Below are 26102 nucleotides of genomic sequence, written 5' to 3' on the forward strand. Positions count from 1 at the left end.
ATAATGCATTAGACAGTGGAACATTTAACATCTATTTGATTTACTTATATGGGATTTGATTGGGCGATATTGCCTTTATTTTCATATTGGATGGAGCAGAGGAGTCAGGGACGAGCTGCAGGTCCCCCGATGGACTCCCCTGAGGGTTTACTGCGTAGCCAAAACCTAAAACCCCAGTCAGAGATAATCACAATGCTGGTTATCAGCTTTCTTTAAAAGGCTCTCCCCAAAACCTGTAAACCAACTAAAATCCCTTTAATATTCCTAAAAACACACAGTACAATACGACTGCATGCCTGTTCCTATACAGTCCACAGTACAGCTAATAATGTGTGATGTTCATTCAATGATCATGGGACTGCTATGACAAGTGAGCAAAGTCATTATTTGGAGTGTTTGAGAAAACGAAACATAAAAATAATTACAGCCATGGTTTTCCATAGAAATGCATTGATGTTGATCAAACTGCATTGTTCCTCAGAGATTCATTAAAGAGAAAAATCTAAAACAGTGCTTGAACTTGGTACAGTAGGTACAAGAAACAGCCTCGAGTGTCGTTTAAATTAGGAACTCAGATCGTATGCCTGATCAAAACCTCCTTTAACAGAAGTCAGAGTACATTCAAACAGACGTCTCTTCCCATAGGAAGAATCTGTCGCCGGTTAAAGTTTGCAGCTGATTGCTGCCTCGACTGCGTGAGCCGAATGGAAAAGCATGTGTGCAGTCAAGGTCAGATGAGAAGAGGTCAGACAGCTCAGATTCAATTAAAATTCTGACGGAAGAACACCAGAAGTCAACAGCTTTTGAAACCCGACTTACTGTATAAGATGGTCGCAAAACAGTTTTCTTTGAAGAGCCATCAGAGCCTCCCGGAACAAAAGGGTGATTGTCATTTCGAGAGGAGATTGCAGATAGAAGCCATGAATGTTGTCTGAAGGACTGAACGTCTGGGCGTTTCAGTGCGGAGCTGCAAGATGCAAATGAACTTTTTGAAGTCAACAAGAGGCTTTTGAATGCTTATTAGAACTCAATCAAATCCTTCGTCTTCTCAACTTCGAACAGAGCTTTTGCTTATTTGTCACTTTTGAATGAAGATTCGCTGTTTTGTTGTTCACATCACAGGTGCGCAGTTTGTATTCTGCCAAAAACTTTTGTATTTTAGGAGACTGTGATGTGTTATCTGTTTTTCTGCAATCTACAAAAGATTGGACCAAGATGGCACCAGCGATTGGGTGGTGAATTATTCTCGGGAGTTGGAGGAAGCCTGGAGAGGCTTGTTTTGTTTTCGCTCAGGCCGGGTGGCAGCTTGGGAAGGTCGCTGCATGTGAAAGCAGGGCTGCCGTTTCCTCAGTTATTTGATTAATTAATTGGTCTGCGGTCTGAAAACTAGCCATTACAATTTCCAAAAGCCCAAAGTGAAGTCCAAAGATCCTCACTTTACAATGGCAGAAGAAAATATTCACATTTTGATGCTTAAATCTTTAAAAATGACTAAAAATCATTAACTGATTATTAAAAATGTTGAAAATCACCAAGTTGATTTATCGCTCTATAGGAAAGACGGCCATTTAGATGTACAACACAGAAGAATACACCTGTACAAGCAAATTCAATGATGTTTTCACATGGAGGTCATAGTGATGGTGCTGTACTGGATTATATTCAGACGTGTTTCTAATCTTCTGAATTCCTAATTTTCAGTCGTGTATGTTAACAGAGAGGACAAAAAATTAGGAACACCTCTCAGCATAACCTCCAGCGTTAAGTATCATGTTAACAAACATATAATTGAATTTACACTTTTTAGTGTCACCAAAGACTGAACATCAATGCAGGAAAGGTAGAATTTAAGGCAGAGCTGCTGTATTGATTGTCATTAGATCGCACAGGTGTACCTAATACTCAGTGTGTATTTCTTTTGTAACTGTGAAAGTGACATCGATTTCCATGCTGGAGTTTTGCTTTTGTACATCCAGAAGGAAATTGGGGGATTTTTGGAAATAGGCAGTCATCTCCTCTGATTTAAAGTACTGATGTTGCATTTCCAAAGTCGTGGAAAAGGAAAAAAAAAAAAAAAAAGCCTTTGCAGTCGCGCCACTTTTCATTTCACAACAGAGCATTTTACAAGTTCTTAATTACCACTTCACAAGCTATTTCTTACTCCCTACTACAGCCACAGTTTGACGGATGAATGGATTCTTTTTTTTCCCAAGTGAAGGTTACATTCAACATGAGCCTGAAGGTAAATGAGTGTAAACATGACAACAGCTAGAATTACAGCCTCACTGTTGTCTGCCTCCACCAACCAGTCAAGAAGCTGTCCGCATCCATGTCTGTCCGCAATCATATATGTTGTGAAGACTTCAAAGGAATAAAAGGTATTGAGTGTACCTGCTGTCTTTACTTAGAGACTATTTTTACAGAGGAGTGATAGAGAGCTCCATCACATGGTACAACAACAACCACCTGAAAATCAATATCAGCAGTAACAATGAGCTTGTGGTCGACTACAGCGCTTCAATATGGATGTTGCTGTCAAGAATCTACAAATTATTAAATGTGGATGCTTCACACACATCTTGAGCTTAGCACCACAGAGGATCTGAACAATCAGCACAGTTTGAAGGTGAACGCCCAAGATTAGTGTCACCAGTTCAGCATCTGAGCAAATGTGAAATATGGTCACGATCTGTTCCTGAGCCAACATTTTATCCTATGAGACATTTAGGGATGTCTTTCCTTTTTTTGTGTGAAAGAAACAAAACAAACAAACACACAAATCCTCCCACCAAAACCTGTTTCTCAGCCTCAGTCCTCACATGTGCTGCCGCCATCACTTGGGCACTGGCTGAATATGGTCTGATAAGAAAACTCAATAACCTTAATCAAGTCAATCTCAGTAAATCTCTTTGTTATTCAGCAGTTGTAACCCCAATAACAGCTGAATACTGCACAGGAAACGCAGACGCAACACAGGAACACCATAGATCAGCATCTTTATTGGGATACATACAATGTTTTACTGGTAAGACTTAAATAACTCGCAGTTTTGTACATAATCACAGACATAAAGCGCGACTTCAATCACCACACATCACTTAGCTGACAGGGCACGACACCAAGCGTGACAGTCAAATCAAGTCCACATCGAGGATCATTTGGGGTGCAGGTGGAAGGAGGAAAGCACACGGTTTGATTTTTAAGATATTACACAAAATGAACATCTGAATGTACACACTCATCCTCACAGTAATACACAAACACACATGCACAGGAAGAGTTCAGCTTCGAGCTGCCACGGCTGGAGCCTGCTGCTGATCGCTGGACTGGAGTTGTCTTCCCAGGTACTCCCTGCGAAAGAAAGGACAAGTTACACCTCCCAACAAAAAGCCACTTAATGCTGACGTGCTGAAGAGACTTCAGACTGAAACAAGTTTAGCTTAGCTTAGTGTAAAGACTGGAAGCAGAGGGAAACAGCTAGCTCGATGCAAAGGCAACAAAATCCACATACCAGCTCCTCTAAAGCTCACCATTTAATATCTCCTTCTAGTCGTTTCAGCTCTGTGTCACTACTTCTTGTCACTGATTTTACTGTTTTACCAAGGATTACACAAATGACATGTAACATCAGTGAGGAGTCACTGAGCTTCAGAGGTGCTGGCAGGCAGACTTCTTTACTTTCGGAGAAGGCCAGGCTAGCTGTTTCCCTCCGTTTCCAGTCTTTATGCTAAGATAAGCTCCCTGTCTCTCAATGGACGGGGAGCTGAATGGACAGCTAAGAGGGTGCCAATCTTCTCATCAAGAAAGCGGAAACATATATATTTCCAAAAATGTGAAACTAGTCCTCGAATGGAATGTATTTCAAATCCCATCCAGCTGATTGCTGGAGTGGAATGAGGTCCTTTAATATCAGAGTAAGTGGTAATTTTAAGTCTCATTTTCTGAATACGAGCTTCTCTCTGTCACTCTGACCCAGACATGATGTTCGTCTATGTGTTGAAATAAAATTCCATTATTTTGAAAGGTCACACTTGTCCCTCAGGTTTCTTTTTGTGATGTCACGACACTCACCTCACTGCTACCAGAAATATCAAATGCCTCTCACAAACCTGGAAATGGAAAGGGCTGATGATGGAAAGCAGGCTCTCCTTAAAACCTAAAACTTGGAGCAGTCAGTGCTGTTAAACAACATCTATCTATTTTTTCCCTGCAAAGCAACAAAGCTTTTAGGATTTCCTTATGAAAGCCTTTCCTTCTTCTATTTTTTTTACAGTAATTAAAGTATGAAACTCAGCAGTGACGCCTTTCTGAGTCATAAAAAGTATTTTTCTGCATGTTTCCAATTTTGTCCCAAATGGACAGTAGAACGTTTTCCTTACAAATCAAGCAGGTGTACGCAGCGTTTTGAGGGGCAAAAGTCTGCATCTGCACCTGGAGATTTCACTGGTTTGAATGCAGTAAATCAAAGGGAGGGAAAAGGCAATTAATCAACAAAATGGCAGAAATGGTTCCTCACACCTGCTCTACATCGATTCCACTCTATCAAACTCAACAGCCTTTAAGGCTCTAATCTTCAGATCATCGTCTCCTGCTTCCCACAAGAACTTACTCACACTGTGATGGAGATTTTCAGCTTTGAGAGGAAAAACACATCCAACTTGAAAACTCCCCACACCTCCCTGAAGCTGTCAGTGAGAACCTTTATCTGGTCTATACAGTACGTTGCCTCAGAGTGCTGCCAGGGACTTAATAAAAGGCAGACGGCAATAATTGGAACAATGAGCAAGAGTTAGGAAGTCAGTGTTCTGCAGCTGAAGAGCTTTCGGGTGCACACATCTGCAGCTGCTGTATGAATTAATACCTACACACAGCAAAACGAGTCATGGAGGTTGAACAGCAAGATATTGGCTATATTTAAATCAAAGGCAATACATCAACTCTCTTAAAATTTATTATGCGGTGATTCACTGCCAATGTGAAAGAAGCTGGATACAATAATCAGGTCTTACTGTGTGTGAAGATGGCAGCAGGCAGTGGGAGCCAATCATGAGATAAATGCGTTCTAAATAAAAACAGCATCAGAATGAAATCCACACATTTCAACAACCTAATTTACAACACTTTCAACACTCAGCCTTGTCTCTGCAGAGGAAAACACACCTAAAGGCCCTTTCACACAGAGCGTGATTTGCTTTGCCGATTAACTTCTCTGTCGCTGGATCACTGGATGTAATGGAAAACACATACAGGGAGCAATTTCAATCTGCTGTAATGCTGCATTCAAGGTCAGTTTTCTTGATAACGTTACATTATATCGCAATCATTTGGCAGATAATGATTATGCAAGTGTTTTCAAACCCAAGGGAACAGGAGCACATCACTGCTGTTACATGACAGTAACAACAACAGTGCATCGCCTCATGGTTTCTGTCTGGCAGCAGCTGGCCATCTTTGATAAAAAAAACACGAAACCTGCACTTGGACGGCGGCACTTTCAAGTCGGCAGTAACGCTGCAGTTCTTAGTGCTTATAGGAGGTGAAGAGGTACATGTCTCCTTCTTCTCCTTCATTATCTACAGATTTCATAATTACTGATGTCACACTTGTCTCAGGTGTTTTGTGATTAGCTGCTACAGCGTTGGCTGTAGTATAAAGATGTGTTAATTTGATGCCCGACCAACTGTTAACTGTTAAAAGGTGGATGGCCAAATGAGAGAGAGAGTGAGAGACTTATTCCATACAGATCTTCCATATCTATTAGAATATTATAGATCCAAGGCAAAACTGACAGGAGGGAGAGACTGAGAGAAAAAAGGAGTCTAGTCTGCTACTTCAGCACCACGGACTCATCAGTACACAGCACAGTTATATAAATTCGAGCTTGCACAAACCTCAGTCAGATAAAGGATGAATGAGTCAGTCAGACTAGGCTAAGATATTTAACAACCTGCTGGCCCTGCACTCTCTCTGCTGCTGGGGAATGGCAGGCTAATGAGGAAGATGCATTCTGGTCAATCTGCCTACAATGGGGATGGCCACAACCAAAAAAAGGTAGAGCTCTTATTAACTTTGTTCTGGCAGCCTGTGGATATTCAGCCTTTTCTTCCACAATGTCAATGGCTCCCGTTGCCAGGTGTACATTAGTTAACGCTAAGATTAAACAGCAGCAAATATTTCACATTTTCCTGTTGTTTATTCATGATCACAGATTTTAGGATGTGAAAAAGAGAAAAAGCAGTAGTGCAGTGATTAATCTGATTTTTAGAGGCATAAAAATGGCCTAAATACTGCTCCATTCTCTCCAACAAGCATCATTTTCAAGAAGCTGCATTGACGATAACACAGCAACAGAGATACGGTTAGCTGAGAAATAAACAGCATTCAATCACTGGAAATCAAAAGCACTTTCTATTCAGTGACACTTCAGTAAAACAAGGGCTGGCGAGAGGAATATGAATTTAAGGGCATTTATTCCCTTGAAATTCTCTGCAAGGTCACTTTCCCACTCTTGCAGTTTTTTCGCTCCCGCCCTCTGGCTTTTTAAACAGGAGCACACAGTGATCTTCAACAGGCATTTCGAGGGGCCTAATAGCCAGGCTAGCGTATGAAATGTTATCTAATAATACATCATGAAATATCAACTTCTGTATGATGGCTGTACCAGTGCCAGCACCAGAACAGAGCGAGCGTCCACAGCTGATGGGCTTAACCAGCAAACCGTCAATACGGAGCTGAGTGGCAAAAATCACAGCGTTTCATTCAAGGTCAGGAAACATGTTAAAGAGAACGACCTCAAAGCAGAACAAAGGCCACAAGGATAAGAAACAATAGTTCCTCAGTTCACTCATTCATCTGGACTGTCGTCATGACAGCAGGGGCCCTTCAGTAAGAAGATCGTCTCATGGAAACAATGGCAAGGCAGCCCACTCAAGGTGAGGCGGTGGTGGGTGTGGTGAGCTGCTCTGAAAATCTCTTCCACTTGTTGGTGAATGCGGCATCACCTTTTCAAAATAATAATAATAATATCACCAACCTCAGTATTTCCCTCGCTCGGCAGAAGCATTCACATACTTCAGTTTCATGAAGGCAGCACACATTTCGACACGGCAAAACAACCTTGGGACATAATAACCTCTCACATAACAGGTCCTGTCGAGGTAAACAAACTAATGGAAAGGCAGCCAGCATGTGACAGAGAAAAACCCAGACGACGCCCATGTGTCAGATAACTGTGAGAGAGGGCAGATGCAGGGTTAATTACATGATCTGGAAGTTTTGGGAATTTTTCTCAGAGCCCGAAGAAATGTTTGAGAGTTCGATTCCTGTGTTAGACAATATAAAGAGTATATGGTCATATGTTGAATCCCAGAAACTGGAACTCATGTTTTATTTTCTGTCTGAATTTGATGAACGGAAAACTAAACTAAACTAAACTAAACTATTACGCTGTATTGTTTCAACACAAAAATGAGATCAGCCATGGTGCTGAGGTGCAGCATGTCAGAGCCAAAAGCAGAGTTCATCGGAGGAAGAGTGGCACAAGTTAAGACTTTAAAGGTGTACAAGTTACAGAAAATACAAGGACAGATGAATGTCTCTGGATGTGATTTGTGTGCCAGGCTTTTAAATGAGACGCTGCTGCTTTCATGTAGCTGTAAAAGAAGCAGTGAGTGATGGATCATCCATTTCCATATAACATCAAATCAACTTTGTTTGTGTATAAAAGATGCATGCTGCATTCTGCATCAGCTTTCAACTCAGGCTATAACTCACATTCAAGTTTAATTCCTGCTTTCTTTTTTGTAGTCAGGTATTTGTATGCGGCGCTCAAGTTTCTCTTATCTTACCGGCATATTTTATTTTGGTACTTCATCTGTTTTCCTCTCACTGTCATTAATCACCATCTTTCTACATCTTTACTCCTGTTTGCCTGTTTCCATTGATCAGATTCAGACAGAAAATAAAACAACAAGAGTTCCAGTTTCTGGGATTCAACATATGACCAAATACTGTTTATGTTTTCAAACACAGGAATCAAACTCACATACTTGGTAACAGTATGTTACTGTAGACAAAAAAAATCCATCTATTTTACACCGAAAGTTACAGCCGAGGTGGGGAAAACACATCTTGCTTTCTATTGTATGTCTGATGATAAGAACGTCTTTCTTTTCAGTTCCTGAAACATGAATGAAAACCCTTTGTGCTACAGTGAATAAGTAAACTTCTGCTCACACTTCACTGAACATGCAGTTTGCACAGAACATTACGGTCACTTAGATGGGAAAACAGCACTACACCCTGATATTACACACAATACCTCCAACCACAGCGGCTCAGGGAGCAGTGTGTGTTTTAGATAGTGGCAGCAAAACAAACACATTTTCACTTGTTGATTTTTTTTTGTGTTTCCAAGCAATCCAGTGGATAGAAAAAATAAAGCTGAGTGTTTGGACCAAGAGGAAAAGCTTAACATTAAAGCTTCCTGTTATGTACTCTTTGGCTGACGTTTACTCCGATGCCAGAAGCCATAAATATGCAAGCACAACTAAATCTGAAAGCAACAGTGAAAGCTAAATGAAAGCATTTAAAGATTACATTTTCCGAGTTTGAAATGTGGACAATGAAGAAATAACAAAGATAAAATTTACTCTATTACCAGTGCAACTTTATTGTCCATTAAATGTGAAGCCGGCAGCCAGTTAGCTTAGCTTAGCACAAATATACTAGGACGTAAAGTCAGTGTTCCTCGCCAAGAAATAGTCCAGCACATAAACCCTATAAAAGCACAAACTGTCGTTTTGAACAGATTAAACAAACAGGCTTCATAAAATGGTACCAATCCTAGGTGTCGCACGCACAGAGGCACTCTTTAAACTTCAGCTGTGCTGATGAAGCTCTGCACACACCGAACAACCATGAAGATGAACCTGCAAGCCAGTGATTGAAAGCATCCAATCTAAACTGACTCACTCCTCTGTAGCATAATGACAAAACTCCTAATCTTCACTCAATCAGTCAGAGAAGAAGCCTCAATAACCTTTGTCTTCTGTATTTGTCACTAAAAGAGGCTACAAAGACACTGAATACTGATGTAATAAACAGATATTTTAGTATCTCATCATTATAGGTCCATGTGGGCGTGTACAGACTGAGCTTGAGTGGTGTCTATAAATCTCCTGTTAGCTTTGTTGCACCTGCTGAAGTAAATTACACTTGGGTTTCTCATCAGTACACTGAATCCATTGACCTCATAATTTCCCGCTGATCTCTGTCCAACGGTCGGTCAAAATCAGTGAAAGCACCTGTGAGGGTATACAGGGCCTTAAATCATTTCTATGTAAATGAAGGGGGTTGTTTTTTAATGTCATAAAGCCGGGTTCGACTTACACTTAAAACGTCTGGGTGACAGGCGGCTCACACCAAACAGAACATGTAACATCAGTGAAGCTACGAATGTGTTCATACCAGTTGTGGACCATGAGCTTCTGCACAGCCAACAGGGCGTTGTAACGGACTAGCTGGTCCTCATGATGCATATGATTCATCACCAGCTGCTTTCCACCCAGCTGCTCAATCACCCTGAAATGGGAGGAAAAAAAGGAATAATAGGAGAAAACCTTTTTCCGCACAGAAAACTGGTACTATTTCATGTTTTAGGTCATCCAGTGGTCCAGCGCTGGGTAATCGAATCCAGCCTGACTGAAATCTATCTATGAGGGGTCACTGACCTTGTAAAAGGATATAATGCTATGAAAAGGAACAGACACTTGCAGAATTCATGTGGTAATACAGTAAATGGTGTGACCAGAGAAAAGAAAAGTAGGTCAAAGTACAGGGCCTCTGGTGGGTATACTGATTGTAGTGGGATTGTAATGGGGCTCATCAACCCTGAGACCAGAACAGGGGGTAAAAAGATTGATGCGGGAGACAAGAAAAGCCATTATTGATCTGTCAATCACACAGTGTCTTTTGATGGCAACCTAAACAATACATAGGTATGATGAGGAGATGAGAACTAGCAGCCTCAGAGGATTTAAGAATATGGACAAACACTCTGAACTTGAGCACGATCTGACAGAAACAGACAACAGACTCTAATTTCCTGAGGATTGTGAGGACATGGAGCGGGCTTCAAGTCTGAAGGCCTATCAGGGTTTTCAGGTACAAACTAAAGGGGCCAACAGAATCACAAACACGACCAGTACAATTATTGGGAAAGAGCAGAAAAAAATGAGATGTGTACATAAAAACGGTATATTGTGTCTGATCCTGCTCATTCATTAAACCGTCCTCAGGAAGACGTGATGGAGCTGCTGCAGCGACTGAGAACATTTCAGACCATTCACACTGGAACGACAGCTGTAAATGCTGCTATTATTATTATTATAATCAGAAAAATGATCTAATCCTGATTAAATTTGGTAAAAAAATATAATAAAATTAAATAATAATTACAAATAATAATTTTAAAATGTTTTTGACCTCTGACCCCAGATTTGTCAGCTGCTCCTCCATGCTGCAAATCTGCCATCCCACCACTTATCAAGATGCTGCTACATGATTGGCTGATGAGACATTTGCATTAACAAGCAGGTGAGGCAACTGAGTGTGTTCTACAGTGGGCAGGGGACATTAATTGCTGGTGGAGCCCACCCGAAAGCTATTATGGTCTACTAAGTTTCTGATGTTACTCAGCCGGGTGAAGACGGCATGTCCTCCGGCTGTCCTTTCAGCTGCTGACAGGACAGCTGCTTCTGAGGACCGTGATGGAGGTGTGGATAGGACATGCTGGAGGCTTCAGCGGTGCTTATGGACCGCTGCCATATTGCTTTTGACATGGATTCACATTAATCGGATGGAAACGGGTTTTCTGTTTTGCAGTTTAAGATATGATAAACGATAAGATAAGATTTTATTGATCCCACACCAGGGTTGCCAATATTCTTTTGAGAAAACTGCCAATGTCATATTATATTGAGGAATACTGTTGCTGAGGCAGACTGACTTCAGGCTTTCATTTGACTTGTTTTTTTCTTTTACCGAAAAAGGCCTTACCGTTTGCCACGTGGGTAATGTCGCACATACTCCCCGATGTCGTGAGCTGCCACTGCTATGACTTGAGGATCATCAGACACCTCCAACAACCTCGTCAAGATCCTATTGAAGAGAGGCAGACAAAAGGAGAGGCACTGAAAGGGAGAGGTCTGCGTGCATTGAATGGCAAATTTCATCACACCTTAGAAACAGTCAGATCTTTCAGATGCTTCTAGGCTTTACCTTACCAAGAAAGCTTCATAAAAGAGATTAGCTGAGATTATTGTGTTGGGTGTAGAAATGCACTGATCTCTCTGAAAGCCTTAGTTAATGTTCCTGTAAAACTGAGGTACAACCCAAGCTCTAAAATCTGAATCCAAGGACATGAGACACTCATCCTCTGAAACAGTGACACCTCAGGGTTCAAAATGAGACGAGCGTGGGTGAGAGTCGAGGAAAAAGACTAATAAAAACGGAGGGTAATTTAAGTTGAGATGATGCCGGAGCTGATTACAGGGAGAGGACAGTGATGAGACAATGAGATGGATAGATCGGGATTTTTACTGAATGTCAGTAGGGCCCAACGGAGTGTGTGACTGGAATAACAAAGGACAGAAAAACAACTTGAGCTTGAACAGCAAGAATGTTGTTCAACAATTAAACACAATGCTGGTGAGTGTGTACCTTTTCAGTAGCTGTTAAAAGCACAGCCTGACAACTGAATGCATGTGAAGTGTTTTGTATATATTTGACATTTGATACTGATTTTAATTTAAGTTTAAGAAGGAATTTGTAATTGTGAGATTAAAATTCAGGTTTCATTTTCAATTAATTTAAAACCGTTTAAAATGAAAATCATACAAATGTCATATTCTTCAATTTGGGAAACCGTTCAATCTGTCAAAGCTTCAGTTTCACATGCAACTCCCATAAAGCTCACAGAAACGAGCATCAGCATGCTAACAGGCTGATGCTTTGCATGGAGAACATTCAGCATGTTCACCATCTACATTTAGTGTGTTAGCATACTAGCATTTGCTAATTAGCAATAAACCAAAAGTACATGAAGTTGACAGTGTTTTTCACCAAAGTCAGTAGAATTCATCTTCTAGGCACCATGAATGTCTGCAATCCATCCAGCAGTTATTTTGATTTTTAAAAAATGGTCAGTCTGACTGAACAACCGGCTGACTAATGTTATCATTCCTCCAGCGATGTCATTTCTATTCTTACTCTTAAATTCAGTTCAACACATTTTATCACTTCACATTTCACTGAAATCAAAAGCCTTTTTAAAAAATGGTACAACACTTTTTTCTTTCAATTTTGGAAGATGGATTAAACCTCCCAACTCTTATTTTCACATGCAGTTTAGAGAAAAAAACCCCCTTCATATTAAATTCAATTAAATCTTTCTGAATAAAACAAGTCTTTTCATTTCAGTTGTCCCATTCAAATTCAGAACACATGCACATAAACTAAACTTTAATTAATTTCTCTGGAGGCAATATCTTCTGTTCTTTCAGCAGCCTTGCTCTTAGTGGATATTAAACACCAAGGTAAGAAAAAAGGGAGACGGAGAACATAAACGGTCAGGTTGCAGTAAATACTTCTTCTTACTTAAGGAGCTCGTAGTTCTTCTCGTTCAGGCGGACGGCGTTCTCACGCCAGAACTTCTCTGACTTGTGCACAGGACTCCACTCCAGGCGGCCGGACTTGAGTTCAGAGCTGTACTCATCAAATGAGCTGTTGATAGAGGAGAAGAAGAAGAAGAAGAAGAAGAAAAGTTTTTTCCTCCCAACAGGTAAAAAGAACAGTCAAAAGATCCCCACTGTTATTTCTCCTTCAGCAAAAAGGAGCTACTTTCTTTTCAACCCATCTGCTGTGAAGAGCAGCGATTTGAGAGGCGCAGCACATCTTCAAGAACATCGAAAGGTCACCCACACATGCGATCAATGCAGCATTCAAGACCAACAGAAATATGTCTTCAGAAAATATACTAGCTTCATCAAGATTTACCAGATTCATGCACGACACTGAAATAACCTTTATTCTTTCAAAGGCTTAGTCCAAACATTTCTTTTCATGTTCCATTCAGTTTTTTCACAATCAGCTCTCTGTGCAGAACTACTTCTGCCTGAAAATAAAAGGTTTGGTAAAGTACGCATAGTACTGAATGATACTCATGAAAGGAGTCCACTAGGCACCTGAGATCCTGCACACTCTCTCCCAGCCTCTCCAGCAGGAACTTAATGTCCTCAGTGATGTCCTCATCATCGTACTTCTGCTGCTCCAGGTTCTCCAGTTGCTTCAGCACCTTGCACTGAATCATGGCCAAAGCGTACTCCTGCCGAGTCTCCCTCTCTGCTGCCTTCTCCAGAAGGTTCTGTCTCAGAGAGCAACAATGTGAGGAACACAGGAGACATTAATTAGTCCATAAGAATATGTGAATACACTCAGTCATACCAAGTGAATGAATGAATTAGTGGCGAAACAATTCAAGTCGATTCATTGCTAAAGTTGTTTATTAAAGATCAAAAACAGCAGTTCCTGCTTCACTGTAAGTATCTTTGGACTATTGTGGACTATTGGCTTGACAAGCAATCTGAACATGTCAGCTTCAGCCTGTTGATCAGTGATGGGATTTTTTTTTTTACTTATTTTATTGTGTATAAACCAAACAAATACTTGATTAATTAAAAGAACATGTTCAACCCTTGAAAACCTAAAATAATTTTAAAAAGTAGTTTCATCATGTGAGGCTACTTAATATTTTTTTTCAGTGTCACATGTTGTAATGTTATCAAATAAACATATTACTGTAAACAGGGTTGAGTGACATGATGGCCGGAACTGAAATTTTGCCGTACTATTTGTACTTTATACTGTACTGTTTCTATGTCTATTAGGCTATTTCAGAAAGTTCCATAAACAGAAAAAAAGGTTACGGTGACATTTTGGAGTGACACAAAAGAAAAGTGACTTCAGCAGTGGGACTGACATAAAGGAAACCCACTCCGATCCCCCTCTGAACCCTTGAAGCCACCATTAACGGCATAGCTACAGCTAACTGCAGATATCAGACAAATGTTTTCTTGCAAGAACCTGCGATGTCAGCACAACATCCATTTCAAACACAACAAACAGCCCAAGTCACAGCAAACGCTAAGAGCCTGCTTGCCTCTGAAGGTCAGTGGCTAAGAGAAGTTTCATGTTTTCCTAATTGAACAGGTTTGTCAAAGAAAGAGAAACTCTTATTATCACGGATAGGTTAAGGCAAACACATCACAAACACAGAAGCACTGCCTTTGAGGATGTGTTCAAGGACTTCCAGATGGTCTGGATATATTCCAGTCACATTGCTATTCCCATGTGGCGTCATTTGAGTCATTTGCATAATTAGGACATTTGGGAAAATAACAACATGCTGAACAATGTGGAATATTTTTTTACAAGAATTTTGTGAAATTCCTGTTACGTGTGAAAAATTTCATGCACTATAACAAGCCTTTGGGTCTCAACAAAACAACTGCGGATTTGCTGGAGAGGAACAATGTTTCTGTAACTCTCCCAACTCTACGCCAAACACACTATAAGCTGAACGACTCAGGGGAAAACCCACTCAACATCAAGACGTTTCAGGGTCTCCCTTCATTGCCCACCACTGCTTTTAATTAGCTGTGATACAGCACTCAAACTGAACTACTAACTTCTCTAGCCAATTAGAAACAGGGCCCCTTTCTTTGATGGGAGCTTTCACAAATGCTTAATGTGACAGCTCTGCTGGCATGAGAGGTGTGATGAACGAGCTTTGGGGGAAATTCAAAGCAGGGACACGTGCAGTCCGTTGTGGCAAACTTAACACAGTACAAAGATTTCTCCAAAATGTGGTCTCAAACTTCAGTAAACAAAGACAGGAGAAAGGTAGTCCTTTAGGAACACAGATGCCTATTTCCTGAGGTTACAATGGCAGTGGAATACTGATGGAAAACGGCTGACAGAGAAGCACTAGCAACCTTAAATATCTTCCTTTAAGTTGGGTTTCAAAATCAGCTAACTTTCCTCCACCGATGCATGAGCTCATGTTTCAATCATGTAATCAATGCCATTTACCACACCATTGTGCTCTGGTCAGCAAGGTCAGCTGACCAGACAGGAAGGTCGCTGTCTGGCTGTCTGGTGTTGCCAGGGTGGACAAAGCCAGGATATCACTTAACAAGCCTTACATTTAAAAATGCATTATCTCAAGGCCATAATTTGTTGAGTAGAAACAAATAATTGTTTGGTATTCAATATGGCATGTGCTGAAGGTGGCCAGGTAGGCTGTTGACTGGATAAATGCACTGTGTTAAAGCAGAGGATCATTACTGTTAGCATATGTTACCTGAGGAGAAGCATGCTCATCTGCATAAAATGCTTAATAGTGAGAACAAAAAAATCACTTCTACACTCTTCCAAAATACAACAATCAGCCCACTGAGAACCTGCAGGCTATCACATTGATTTTCGATGTATTTCTCCGAAGTTCCAGACCTGTGATGGTGCCCTGTTAGATGAAGATCCTCTAGTAAAGAAGCACGCGCAGCATGGGGGGATAAATGAGGCCACCGACATTTATTTAATTTTACCGGGGCATAGCATGGGGAATGCATAAACACGAGACAACAGAGCAAGTCTTGAACGCAGCTCTTAAGACCCCATTAAATATTCAGTAGATGTTTAGAGCAAACACAGCAGGCAGCTGAAAGGGCAGCATGATCATAAATCATATATATGTATCTTTTATGGGCTTGGTTGTTTTATGAGCAGCCTCATCTATTGTTTTAGGAGTTGTCGTTTCTGTTTGTTGTGTTGAAGTATTCAGTCCAATGAGATTCAGAGTCAGATTAAGATAATATACACAGACTGTCCTATATCAGTATAAAGGTAAGGCAAAATATTTGATAGCTCCAAGTTTGTTAAAAATAAAGGACTATTAGCTGTGTTTTCCAAACCACATCATAGGAGGGGGGTGTCATATTATTCCCTATAATATTGGTGTATGGTATATTGGATATATTGGCATATTGGGTCACATTGTCCCCCTTCCCCTGTTGCAATGAATACTTTTTCATGGCACAGCTACATGTGCCCTAATGTACAGTGAAGACCTTTCCACCAGTAGCTTTGACAGGTCCGGAAATCTATCTGGAAACTGTGTGCTGTAAAGCTCATGTGTCACTATCATCTTAGCTACTGTGCATTTAACAGGGTTAATATGCTTTGGAAAGTTCAATATAAAATGCCGCTAACGTAAATCTTACTACAACTCCGGAAGCGAAAAATCCAAAAAAAAGGAAATAAACCTTGCGGAGCCCTTGGCCAGTCCCTGAGGCAGGGAGGGACAGCAGTTCAGCCAGTGCGGTAAAAACATATCTGTGAAAAATGGCATTTTAGAAACAAACAGAACGAGTGAGAAATTGTACACATACCCTGAAGGCAGCCAGAATGATTCGAGTGACCTTCTCCTTGACAGACTCCTGGAGGATGTCGGACAGCGCTGGCACCACGTTGTAGCGTCTCAACTGCTCGCAGAGCTGAGGACTGAAGGCCAGGAGCCAAACACAGAAGATCATCTGGTACTGGAGCTGGAAGCCACACTTGTTGCTCAGCACTGCTGTGATGCTTTAACAGAAAAAATAAATAAATAAATACTATAATGGGGAAAAAAAACACTGCTGGAAAAAGGACAAGCATCTATATGTACCATCTGTTTACTAATAGGGGAGCTGTCACAGCTGTGCGCCAACATGCTGCTCATCCATTATCTCTGATGATGGCTGAGATTGAAATGTTCAGACAGTCTTTCGATAACAGAAGAGTTGCTCAAAATACAGAGTACTAATGACTGCAGATAGACAGCGCAATGCACATTTGCAGAAATAGCTGGTAAGTGCAGAGGTTTGGAGCTCATAGATGGGCGTGCAAAAAATTTCTGATCCAAATTGAGCAGGAAGGCGAGTTTTACAATGCTGCATTAAGAAAAAAGTAAGTGAAAGATGGTGGGAATCATTAATTATTTGTGCCACAACACATTATGACAGTTAAGTCTTTAAAAACTGAGCCTTCCATTAGTTTTCTGCACACTTTTTCACTCACACAGTTCCAGCTACCTTCTCCTTTTAGAGATGTGACTGCAGAACGTCATGCACATCACCAGTGTTGAGTAACATCTCAGACAATTTTCTTGTAAACCTACTTCACATCCATGTGGAACTTTTGGGATCCTCAGCACTATCTTTGCTTCGGTCCATTTTCAGATGGGGTGGAGTAAAAATTATTTTATTTTTTTTTAGTAGAAGGTAGATTTCATCAGGATTGTGACACATAGAGAAAATCTAAGTCACTAAAATGATGGCCTCTGAAGATTTAAGTGGAGTTTCCAAAGCTTACAAGCATCACACAAAGGGTCAATTTGCACCATGCCAGAGCTACACAGAGAGCTCAGGTCTTTTTACTGGACCACCAGCCGCCTTGACTAAGTGAGGTCAATTTACTCCCATCAGGATGGAGATTTCCCCTCTTGAGATGACATTAACAGGTACAAGAGGTCTTTTATTCCATCAGTAATTGGCTCTTTAAAGAAAATGTAATATGACCTGTTACTAGCTATGGATCTGACAGGGTGCTCCTCTACTTTCCAACTTCTTCTTCTTCTTCTTCTTCTTCTTCTCCTCCAGGTGGTTTTGATGAGTGATGATGACAAAAGAGGAGTTGGTCACTTTTATGTATTTATTATTACTTTAGCTTACTGTTGTGCTTTTGTGTACTTAATTCTACATTGACAGCTGTTTGAATGCCAAGATGCACCTAATGTACTCCAGATACTCTGATATTGCTGCCTTGCATATAGGGAATATGCTATACATGCTGTCAATGGATAATCAATATTATTTACCTTCACCATATAGAAAACACCATGAGAATTCTTTTGATCAGACCAAAGATATCATAAACCATGACAACTCTGATTAATCAAAATCAGCTTTACATTTTTCTTTTTCTCGACTCACCAGTTGACTCCATCAGCCTCCACCCAGGCAAACCTATACTCATTGACCCTCAGCATCAGCTGAAGGCATCCAGCGACACACTGGACATACTGGGAGCTCTGCAAAATACAGAGGTAAACATTTACTCAAACTGAAGCGGGAGCCTTCGCTGTGTAATCAGGGAAACCAACAAATTGTTAGAGGGTCAAACACAATTAGTGCGGTTCTGAAACTTGGAACAGTTGACAAGCAGATACAGCACGTGAAAGAAGGCCAGTCCAAAACTTGCATCACTGTCACCAATCAAACCCGAGGCATTGCACATGCAGTCTATAGTATTACACATCAACACATGCTAGACCACAGACCCAATAGTACAATACAGAGCAATAGCGGGGAAAAGTGTCCCATCACACCTGAGCAGAATAATGCAAATTGAGATTAGAGAGTGGAGGAAGCTGAGAGGAGGAAATAGATCACATTAATCTGTTAATTAGAGGAGGCTGAAGAAAAGCAAAGAGGTCCAGCAAAAAGAACAGGCAGCAGTGACGACAGAAGAGTGGAGGAGTGGAGGTTACCTGGTTGAAAATGCAGAGGAAAAGATGGTATTCAGTCATTATTAGATAGGGCTCAACAGAATTCTGAGCACACTTCTCAGAATAGTCACGCTATGCTCGATAAAATATAGGAAATAAAATGGTTGGATGCTGCTGCTATGCAAATGCTATCCCAATTTTCCCTTGTTATCCTGATGCACAGGAAAAGCTGTGTTTGTCATGCGCTTTCAGCATTAAGGAGAAGTGGCTTACTGCATGCAATTTTCACATGTACTGTTAAAACCACCCAGTGGCAGCAGACACCATGCTGTTTAAATGGACTCTTGCTCTAAACAGATCTCCAACAATCTGCAATTATTAATGAAAAACTGGAGTGCAACAACAGGATGGGAGAGATAAAGAGGAGAAAGAGAAAATGTGAAAGTTCACTATAAGCTGACAGATGCCAGCTTGCACACACTCTGCCGATTTTGGTTGTTTTGGAAGCGCCAATGTGACCGAAGATGCACTTCACTCATACTCACTTCACTGGGGGAAATAGTTCCTGCTCCTGAGCCTGATTCTGGACCTGTACCATGTAGGTTCTAATGAAAGATAAACAAAAGAAACAGGTGCTCAATTGTTCACAATCCATCGCGTCAAGCTAAGCGTCAGTGGCACTGGACGACACCGTACGAGGTGTAAGCTTGACGACAGTTCAGTGACAGTGGACGCTCACTGATTTGTTGGCTGGCTGTTGAGGAGAGAAATCATATCAAATGCAGTTAAAGCAGTTACAGTTTAAGAACATATTTCGCAAGGAAACAGAATGTTCAAAACAAAGAGAGACGGATAAAATCATGCTTTTGGAAGAGCTGCATGTACCTGCACCACCAGATATTTTAGAAATACTGGTGTGCAATGCAGAAGCACAAAAGAAACTGGAAATCAATATTCAGCTGTTTCATCAGCCCACTCTTTAGTCCATACATCTGCCAAGGCAAAGCCAGCGCCTTCAGTGCAGCTTTCATCAGACCATCTCAAGGCCTGACACGCCTGCTCAAACTCAATATAAATAAATACATTACATTCATTCAGGCAAGGTTTTCACTGTGAGGCCAAACAATAGAATTCATCCACCCATCTATTATCTATAACCGTTTATCCTTTGCAGGGCTGTGAGGGGCTGGAGCCGATCCCAGCTGACACTGGATGAGAGGCGGGTTACACCCTGGACAGGTCGCCAGTTCATCACAAGGCTGACACCCCGAGACAAATAGCAGTTTACACTCACATTCACACCTAAAGGCAATTTAGAGCCACCAATTAACCTGCATGTTTCAGTGCTGTGGGAGGAAGCCGAAGCACCCAGAAGAAACCTACGCAGACACAAGTAGAACGTGAAGCAGGAAGGGCCCATCTGGCCGTCTGGTTTACACACACAACCTTCCCGTTGTGAGGCAAGAGTGCTAACCGCTGCATCCCTGTGTCCACCAATAGAATTTAATTAACAGAAAATGAAAAAGATAGAAAGTAGAAATCACTTTGGCATTAAAGATGATTAGACTCTTGTCTAATAAATGAATAACCCATGATATGACAAATTTAAAAGAAGAAACAAAATGTTAATTTATTTCAAAGCTCAATAACACACAACATTTCTTACAGCACAATAATCATAACAAACTTTATTCATTATTTATTTAGAGCAGTTTTCAGTAATTAGCATTGAGGTCTCTGTTCCAAATGCAGTTAATGGCTTTGTTGACAGAAGTCACTGAAACACCACTGTGACCCAGATATGCAGATCAATAGACTTAATTATCACAAGATGGTTTTAAATCCAAATTCTGATTTACATACCTGTGAACTGAGTTGGCTTTTGATCCAGTTAAAGTAGTAGTTCAGATCACTTCCCTCCATCAGATCACGGCCCCAGGCAGCCAGCTTAGCAATGATTCTTGCAGCCTAATAACGGAAGACATCTTAACTTCATACTGTTGTGCATGAACGGTAGAGATTTGCAGCGTGGTCATAGAAAACTGCACTGAAAAATTATAGCATAGCATTTGTTACTTATTATTTTAGTGGCAGCAAAGTTAATCGTGTAGACCATTAAAGCATTTCTTCCTCTTTTGGTGAGAAATATGTAAAACATACATACAGTTAAAGTATATTTTGAGCAACAGTAATTAAATTCATTCATTTTGCTACATTGTTTTAAGGTAAGGCAGAACTAAAAAAAGACAACTGTATCCTTTTGTAGCACTGACTATAGGATCATGTCTTCTATGATGAATTACAGCATCTTTAGTTTCAATTCCAGGGCGAGGAAGAAATACAGAAGAGAGAAGAGTGAAGGCTGGAGACACAGACACAGACACACAGACACACACACACACACACACACACACACACACACACACACACACACACACACACACACACACACACACACACACACACACACACACACACACTGCTTGAATATACCTTGTCCTGAAAATCGAGCACAATACTGAACAATACTGAGGCCAAATCAACTAATTCATGAACAATTTCGGCTTGCAAAGTGCCTCCTGAGTCCTGTGATGACAGAGGAACAAAACTGTGTTCTCCAATTTCCTCCTTGCAAGGAGAGGATATGCAAAAATATCAAGGCTCTAATTTGAAAGCAAGAATCAGCATGACAGTTGGAGTTAAAGTGCTGTGTCACAAATTCAGGGGGTCACATTATGCCCACCTGCTGGACGCCATCTGGCTGGTATTTTTAATCAAGCTGTGCGCCCTGTAATAGTGCTCAGTTCGTCGTCGGGTGGTCACTCTATTTGAAAAAGGTGGCAGGGAGAAATCATTACATTAATTGCCTGTTTTTGTGGAAAAGGGGGAAGGTTGCTTTGTGAGGAATAATTGATGTCTTGCTATGATTAGAAGCACAGTCACATCTATGAAAAATTCATGGCTGTGAAAAATGTAACAGACTTAGTATCTACCTGTGAAAGTAGACCTCTTGTACCCTATTCAGTACACTATGATGTTTGACAGATTATGCTTAATTAAAACATGCCAGCAATTAAAAACACCAGACTGTGCTTGAGTTTTAAGCATGGACTTGATGTTTGCCTAGCCTGCTGCCCAGTGCACACATGCTGACCTCGTTCAGTCGACAGACTGACAATGTTCCTCATGACAGTCAATATCATTTATCAACATTAAAAGGCTGCCTGGGTTGTGGGCTGCGCTACATTTAACATGCACAAAGTACTCTAATGTTGCAGGAACAGCTTGGGTTGTGATATGTCTTACATTCGCATTTTCCTCTGAAAAGCAATTAGTATCAGTGTCTCTAAACTCACCATGTGGACAGTGAAAAGGTCCTGACGATTCAGCATTGGAAGGAAATAGGACCAGGCGGTGTTCTTCGTCTTTTTGGCGTAGTCAAAGAAGATGTTCACACGCTGATGGTTCTCCTGAGGCACAGTAGAATTAAGATGTTAAATGGGTTCTTAGATTCAGTGGCATCTGCTGCACAGCTGGAGAAACTGATTGACAGCGTGGAGCGCAATTCATCTTTACACGCTTAAACCATAACTACTATAAATTATTTAGTATTTCTTTCAGCTACATGAATTTAGCCAAATTAATTACTGTTTGTCAGTACATTCATTATTGATTAAAAAGTATTTGGTGTATTAATTTCATCTATTTATCTATTTTGTGGCACACAAAATTAACTTAAAAAAAGAGAGAAAAATGGGCTAAAATTAGGTGGAAAAATTACTAAACCCACAGGCAGTTGTGTCTATGGTCTAGTCACAAGGGAGAACTTCCTCACGACACTTACCAAGACTGTGAGTGGACACAAAACTCAAAACTCTTTCTTGGTGATGGTAAAATGATGTGATCCCCTCAACTTTTCTCGCCTGTTCTGCTGTCTTCTCAAAATGTCTCAATATGTGTTCATGAATGTCCTATTTGTGCACAGTCAGTGAGTCTGTTGGTGTACCTGCAGAGTGTCGTCAATCAGAGTCAGGATGTACTGGACTGTTTGCTCCTTGGAGATGTGGGCCATCAGGTTCAGAAAGGTCTTCGCACACTGAGCAAAAACAAGATAGATATATACAAACTTGGACAGAGACCAAAGACATGGCACCCATGTACACCTCTGATTCAAAAAAAGTTGGGACGCTGTGTCAAAAGTCAATAAAAACAGGATGCAATGATTTGCAAATGAACTGTGAACAATGGTTTCATGAAGTGTTCCTGAGCTCATGTGGTAATATCTATTATACAATCATGTGTTCACAAAGTGCACAAAAAGTGTGTTCATACTGTAAAGGCACGAGAGATGTGAGTCCAGAACAGGTTAATGAAGATGGCTGTGTTTTTTGCTGCAAAGCCATTACCTATCTGAAAGGGTCCCAAGACTTCTTCATTCAAACAGCTGTGTGTCTGCTTATCTTTAAAGGTTATCAACTCAAGATCAAGCAGAACAGTAAAGAAATCTAAAGGAGCACTGCTAAGGGATGTGTCGGATGAGAACATTAAATAAGCAAATGAAAATGCACAGATAATGTAAAAGGACTTGATACCTGATGTCCTTCATTGGTCAGAATGACCTGTTTCTCCTCAGAGTTGGCCACCTCAAATTTCTTGATGAATTCACAGTCTTCAGCAGAGATCATCTGACTCCTACAAGACAATTCATCAACGCATTAACACAATGGAACTACAACATATACAATCCTTTGGGGCAGTTTATTGTGGACATTTTTGACTTTGAACAACAGCAATACCAACAGTGGGCAGGCTAATAAATAGTGATGGTTTCTATTGATTGTTCATGTGATATTCAAAACACCTCCTTTGCCATACAGCATACATATAAGCCAAAGACTCTTTCACTGGAGGACTGGCCTTTGCCTTATCACTAGCATGCTGCTTTGAATTGCAAGGGAGGCTTGCACAATAATGGCAAATAACCTGGAAATACCACATGTTCTTGTTGAAGCAAAACACACAGTGGGATCGTCCATGAAGGCGGGCAGTTATAGTACAAATATGCATGTAAGATATCCGTACAAATTGAAACAAGGAGTCAAGTCATCAGATGTTTTTTTTTTAACTAATGACGATGAGTCATAAGTCAGATCTGCTATATTAAAACATCCAGGCTCAAAGAGGAAGTATCACTCAAGACAGTGAATCACAACACTGGGACTAGAGCAGGGCTGCTTTTAGAGTGGCACTGCACACTTGGTCTAGTTATTACACTGATGTATTCAGAAAGACTGATGTACTGAGGGCTGAAATGCTTGACATGCTGATTTTAAGATATAATGCAATATCACAAGAAAAACAGATATCTTAAAAAGTGTATATTTTTCTGACTTATGCCAAGTAGAGCCATGAAACCTCTCATTATCATTCAAAGCAGACTTTCCAAAGCTAAAGGGGGGAATGTGAACTGGGTGGAAAACAAAGTATTATATAAAACTTTCAATATAATGTAGTCAAGGGCAACATCAACACCAGTGCATCCTGAATAATTAATGTTGAAACAAAAATGCTACAGACTTTGTAAAAGTAGAATTCATGGCAGAGCCGTTGCATTGAATTGCATTAGACTGTATAAGTATGCCTGAAGACGTGGCCAGTAAAGGTACATTAACAGGATGTACTGTTTTACTTACTGCAGGTAGGACTGCCAGTTGACCAGATTGGCCCGCACTTCAGCTGCCTTTGCAGCAATGATGTTGGTGGGGACTGCAGCGTCCACAGCCCCGCGGATATCCATCCTGTAATATATCTATCACAATATATGTATAGATACAAATCCAACTCCACCTGGATGGAAAGACCACAATTAACATCAGCACAGTGACTCAACATCAAAGGCAATGCTACAGATTTTGGCCTTGTTTTGACTTTTGGTACAAGCTGTAAATCGTAGATTCTAGACATTAACCAATTACAGCAAAAAACACCTGATTTTGATCATCAGTTAGGTGACATGTTAGTTAGCTAGGGTTGATTGACTGTTGCAGTGTTGTTACCAGGAAGACAGCTATGAGATATACAGGAGCTTTTAAGATGTACAATTAATACCATGAATACTTCGACGTGTGGCAGAAATATCGACCTTTACGTTTAATCTCAGACGTTTAATTGTGACGTTAGGTAACCTGATTAAGACAGCCCAGCACCTGAAGCTGGAACCGCTAGCATTAGGCTATGCTAGGTAACTAGCTTAACCCAATGTCACGACATGTCAAGAAGGGTCTATCTAAGCCTAAGATAAAGCAACGCGGTACAGAGCTTATGACAATAAACTGTGCTAAGTCCGTAGCTTGATATGACATAAATATATTAAAAATGTAAAATTATAACGGTAAATGTGACAGAGCTAAGCGTTAGCTAAGCATTAGCTAGCAACAACAAGCAAAATAAGCCCAGGCTGCTAACCTAAGATAGCTGTGCTAACACAGCTTCGCCTCCGTTCTGTCGCCATGACAAAATGACAACAGCTACACAGGTGATACCGTGTTCAATTACAGAATTAAACAAATTGTACAACCGGGATATTTTTATATACAGATAATGAATAACGGAGTAAAAACTCTGAATTACCCACCCAGCTACTGTCCTGTGCGAACAGCTGACAGGCTACAACACAGCGTCACGCTCTATCATGTGACAGGCGGTCACATGAACCTCAGCCAGCAGAAGTTAGAGAAGACGGATAAGTCAGTTCCTACTTAATGTCCACGGTCGCTTAAATGTCGAACACCATTGTTAGAAGTATAATCAACTGGGCTATAGATACGTTTCTGACAAATTAGAAATAGATAGATTTATGTAGAGAGAAACAAAAGAAACACGAAAAAATAAGATAGAAACACGAGAGATAAACAATATTAATGAACGAGGAGTGCAAGATAACATCAGTACAAATAAAAACAGAGGGTACAACAGTGTTGGACGTTACCAAAAGGACTGACAAAGTTGGAAAAAGGCTTTCTGGAAAAAAATATTTTAGATTAACTTATCCAAAAGGTGACTTAAAAATATTAATGTTTTAGGTTTAAATTATTATGTAAAAGTTCTAAATCTGTCTTTATTGCCTTTTTGTCTTCATTGCCTTTTTGTATCCCCCCCCAAAAAAGAAAAAAAGTGAGGGCTGCTGTGGTGAAATATCAGAGTGGCGGTCTGTGCCCCTGCTGCCGAAGCCTGAACAAGACTGCAAATAGTCCCTAGAGGCAAAAGACACCTTGGAGGGAGAAGCAGGAGGGGAGACAACGTGATGATGCAGTGATTTTCTCACTACCAGAAATATTTTCAACATCTTAGAAAATGAGATTTACACCACAACCAATCAGTTGCAATCAGCTGTGTTATCAGTGGGCAGTGTATTTTAACTTTGTGGTTTTGTGAGGGTGACACAATGCTGAAGTCAGCTGATTGCTCACACTGAAGAGCTTTGATCAGTGTTTATCCT

At 40.6% G+C, this 26102-nt stretch overlaps 1 protein-coding gene across 4 annotated transcripts; it reads right to left on the minus strand.

Annotated features, from left to right (window-relative positions):
• Positions 1 to 2979: 2979 nt before the first annotated feature.
• Positions 2980 to 25295, minus strand: atp6v1h (ATPase H+ transporting V1 subunit H). 4 transcript variants are annotated; one of them, XM_070974265.1, is made up of 14 exons: positions 25239 to 25295; positions 24298 to 24451; positions 23197 to 23296; positions 22611 to 22700; positions 21961 to 22074; positions 20468 to 20572; positions 19150 to 19209; positions 18090 to 18187; positions 16509 to 16701; positions 13245 to 13423; positions 12658 to 12783; positions 11059 to 11160; positions 9469 to 9582; positions 2980 to 3351 (listed from the first exon to the last, which is right to left on the minus strand). In XM_070974265.1, exons 2-14 carry the CDS (start codon positions 24399 to 24401, stop codon positions 3282 to 3284), a joined length of 1455 nt encoding a protein of 484 aa, XP_070830366.1. In that variant the 5' UTR covers positions 24402 to 24451; positions 25239 to 25295; the 3' UTR covers positions 2980 to 3281. The 4 variants fall into 4 exon arrangements, with proteins under 4 accessions (XP_070830366.1, XP_070830367.1, XP_070830369.1 ...); XM_070974266.1 differs by having other exon boundaries at positions 25070 to 25247; XM_070974268.1 differs by lacking the exon at positions 19150 to 19209.
• Between the last annotated feature and the right edge of the window lie 807 nt (positions 25296 to 26102).

This window comes from Chaetodon trifascialis, chromosome 11 (assembly GCF_039877785.1).
Source record: "Chaetodon trifascialis isolate fChaTrf1 chromosome 11, fChaTrf1.hap1, whole genome shotgun sequence".
Classification (NCBI taxonomy): Eukaryota; Metazoa; Chordata; class Actinopteri; order Chaetodontiformes; family Chaetodontidae; genus Chaetodon; species Chaetodon trifascialis.

Coding starts and splice junctions, on each gene's coding strand:
- atp6v1h (XM_070974265.1), bottom strand. CDS start 24,401: ATGGATATCCGCGGGGCTGTGGACGCTGCAGTCCCCACCAACATCATT. Junction 22,075..22,610: donor TGATTGACGACACTCTGCAG/GTACACCAACAG, acceptor ACTGTGCCTCAG/GAGAACCATCAGCGTGTGAA. Junction 9,583..11,058: donor CATTACCCACGTGGCAAACG/GTAAGGCCTTTT, acceptor CTCCCATTTCAG/GGTGATTGAGCAGCTGGGTG.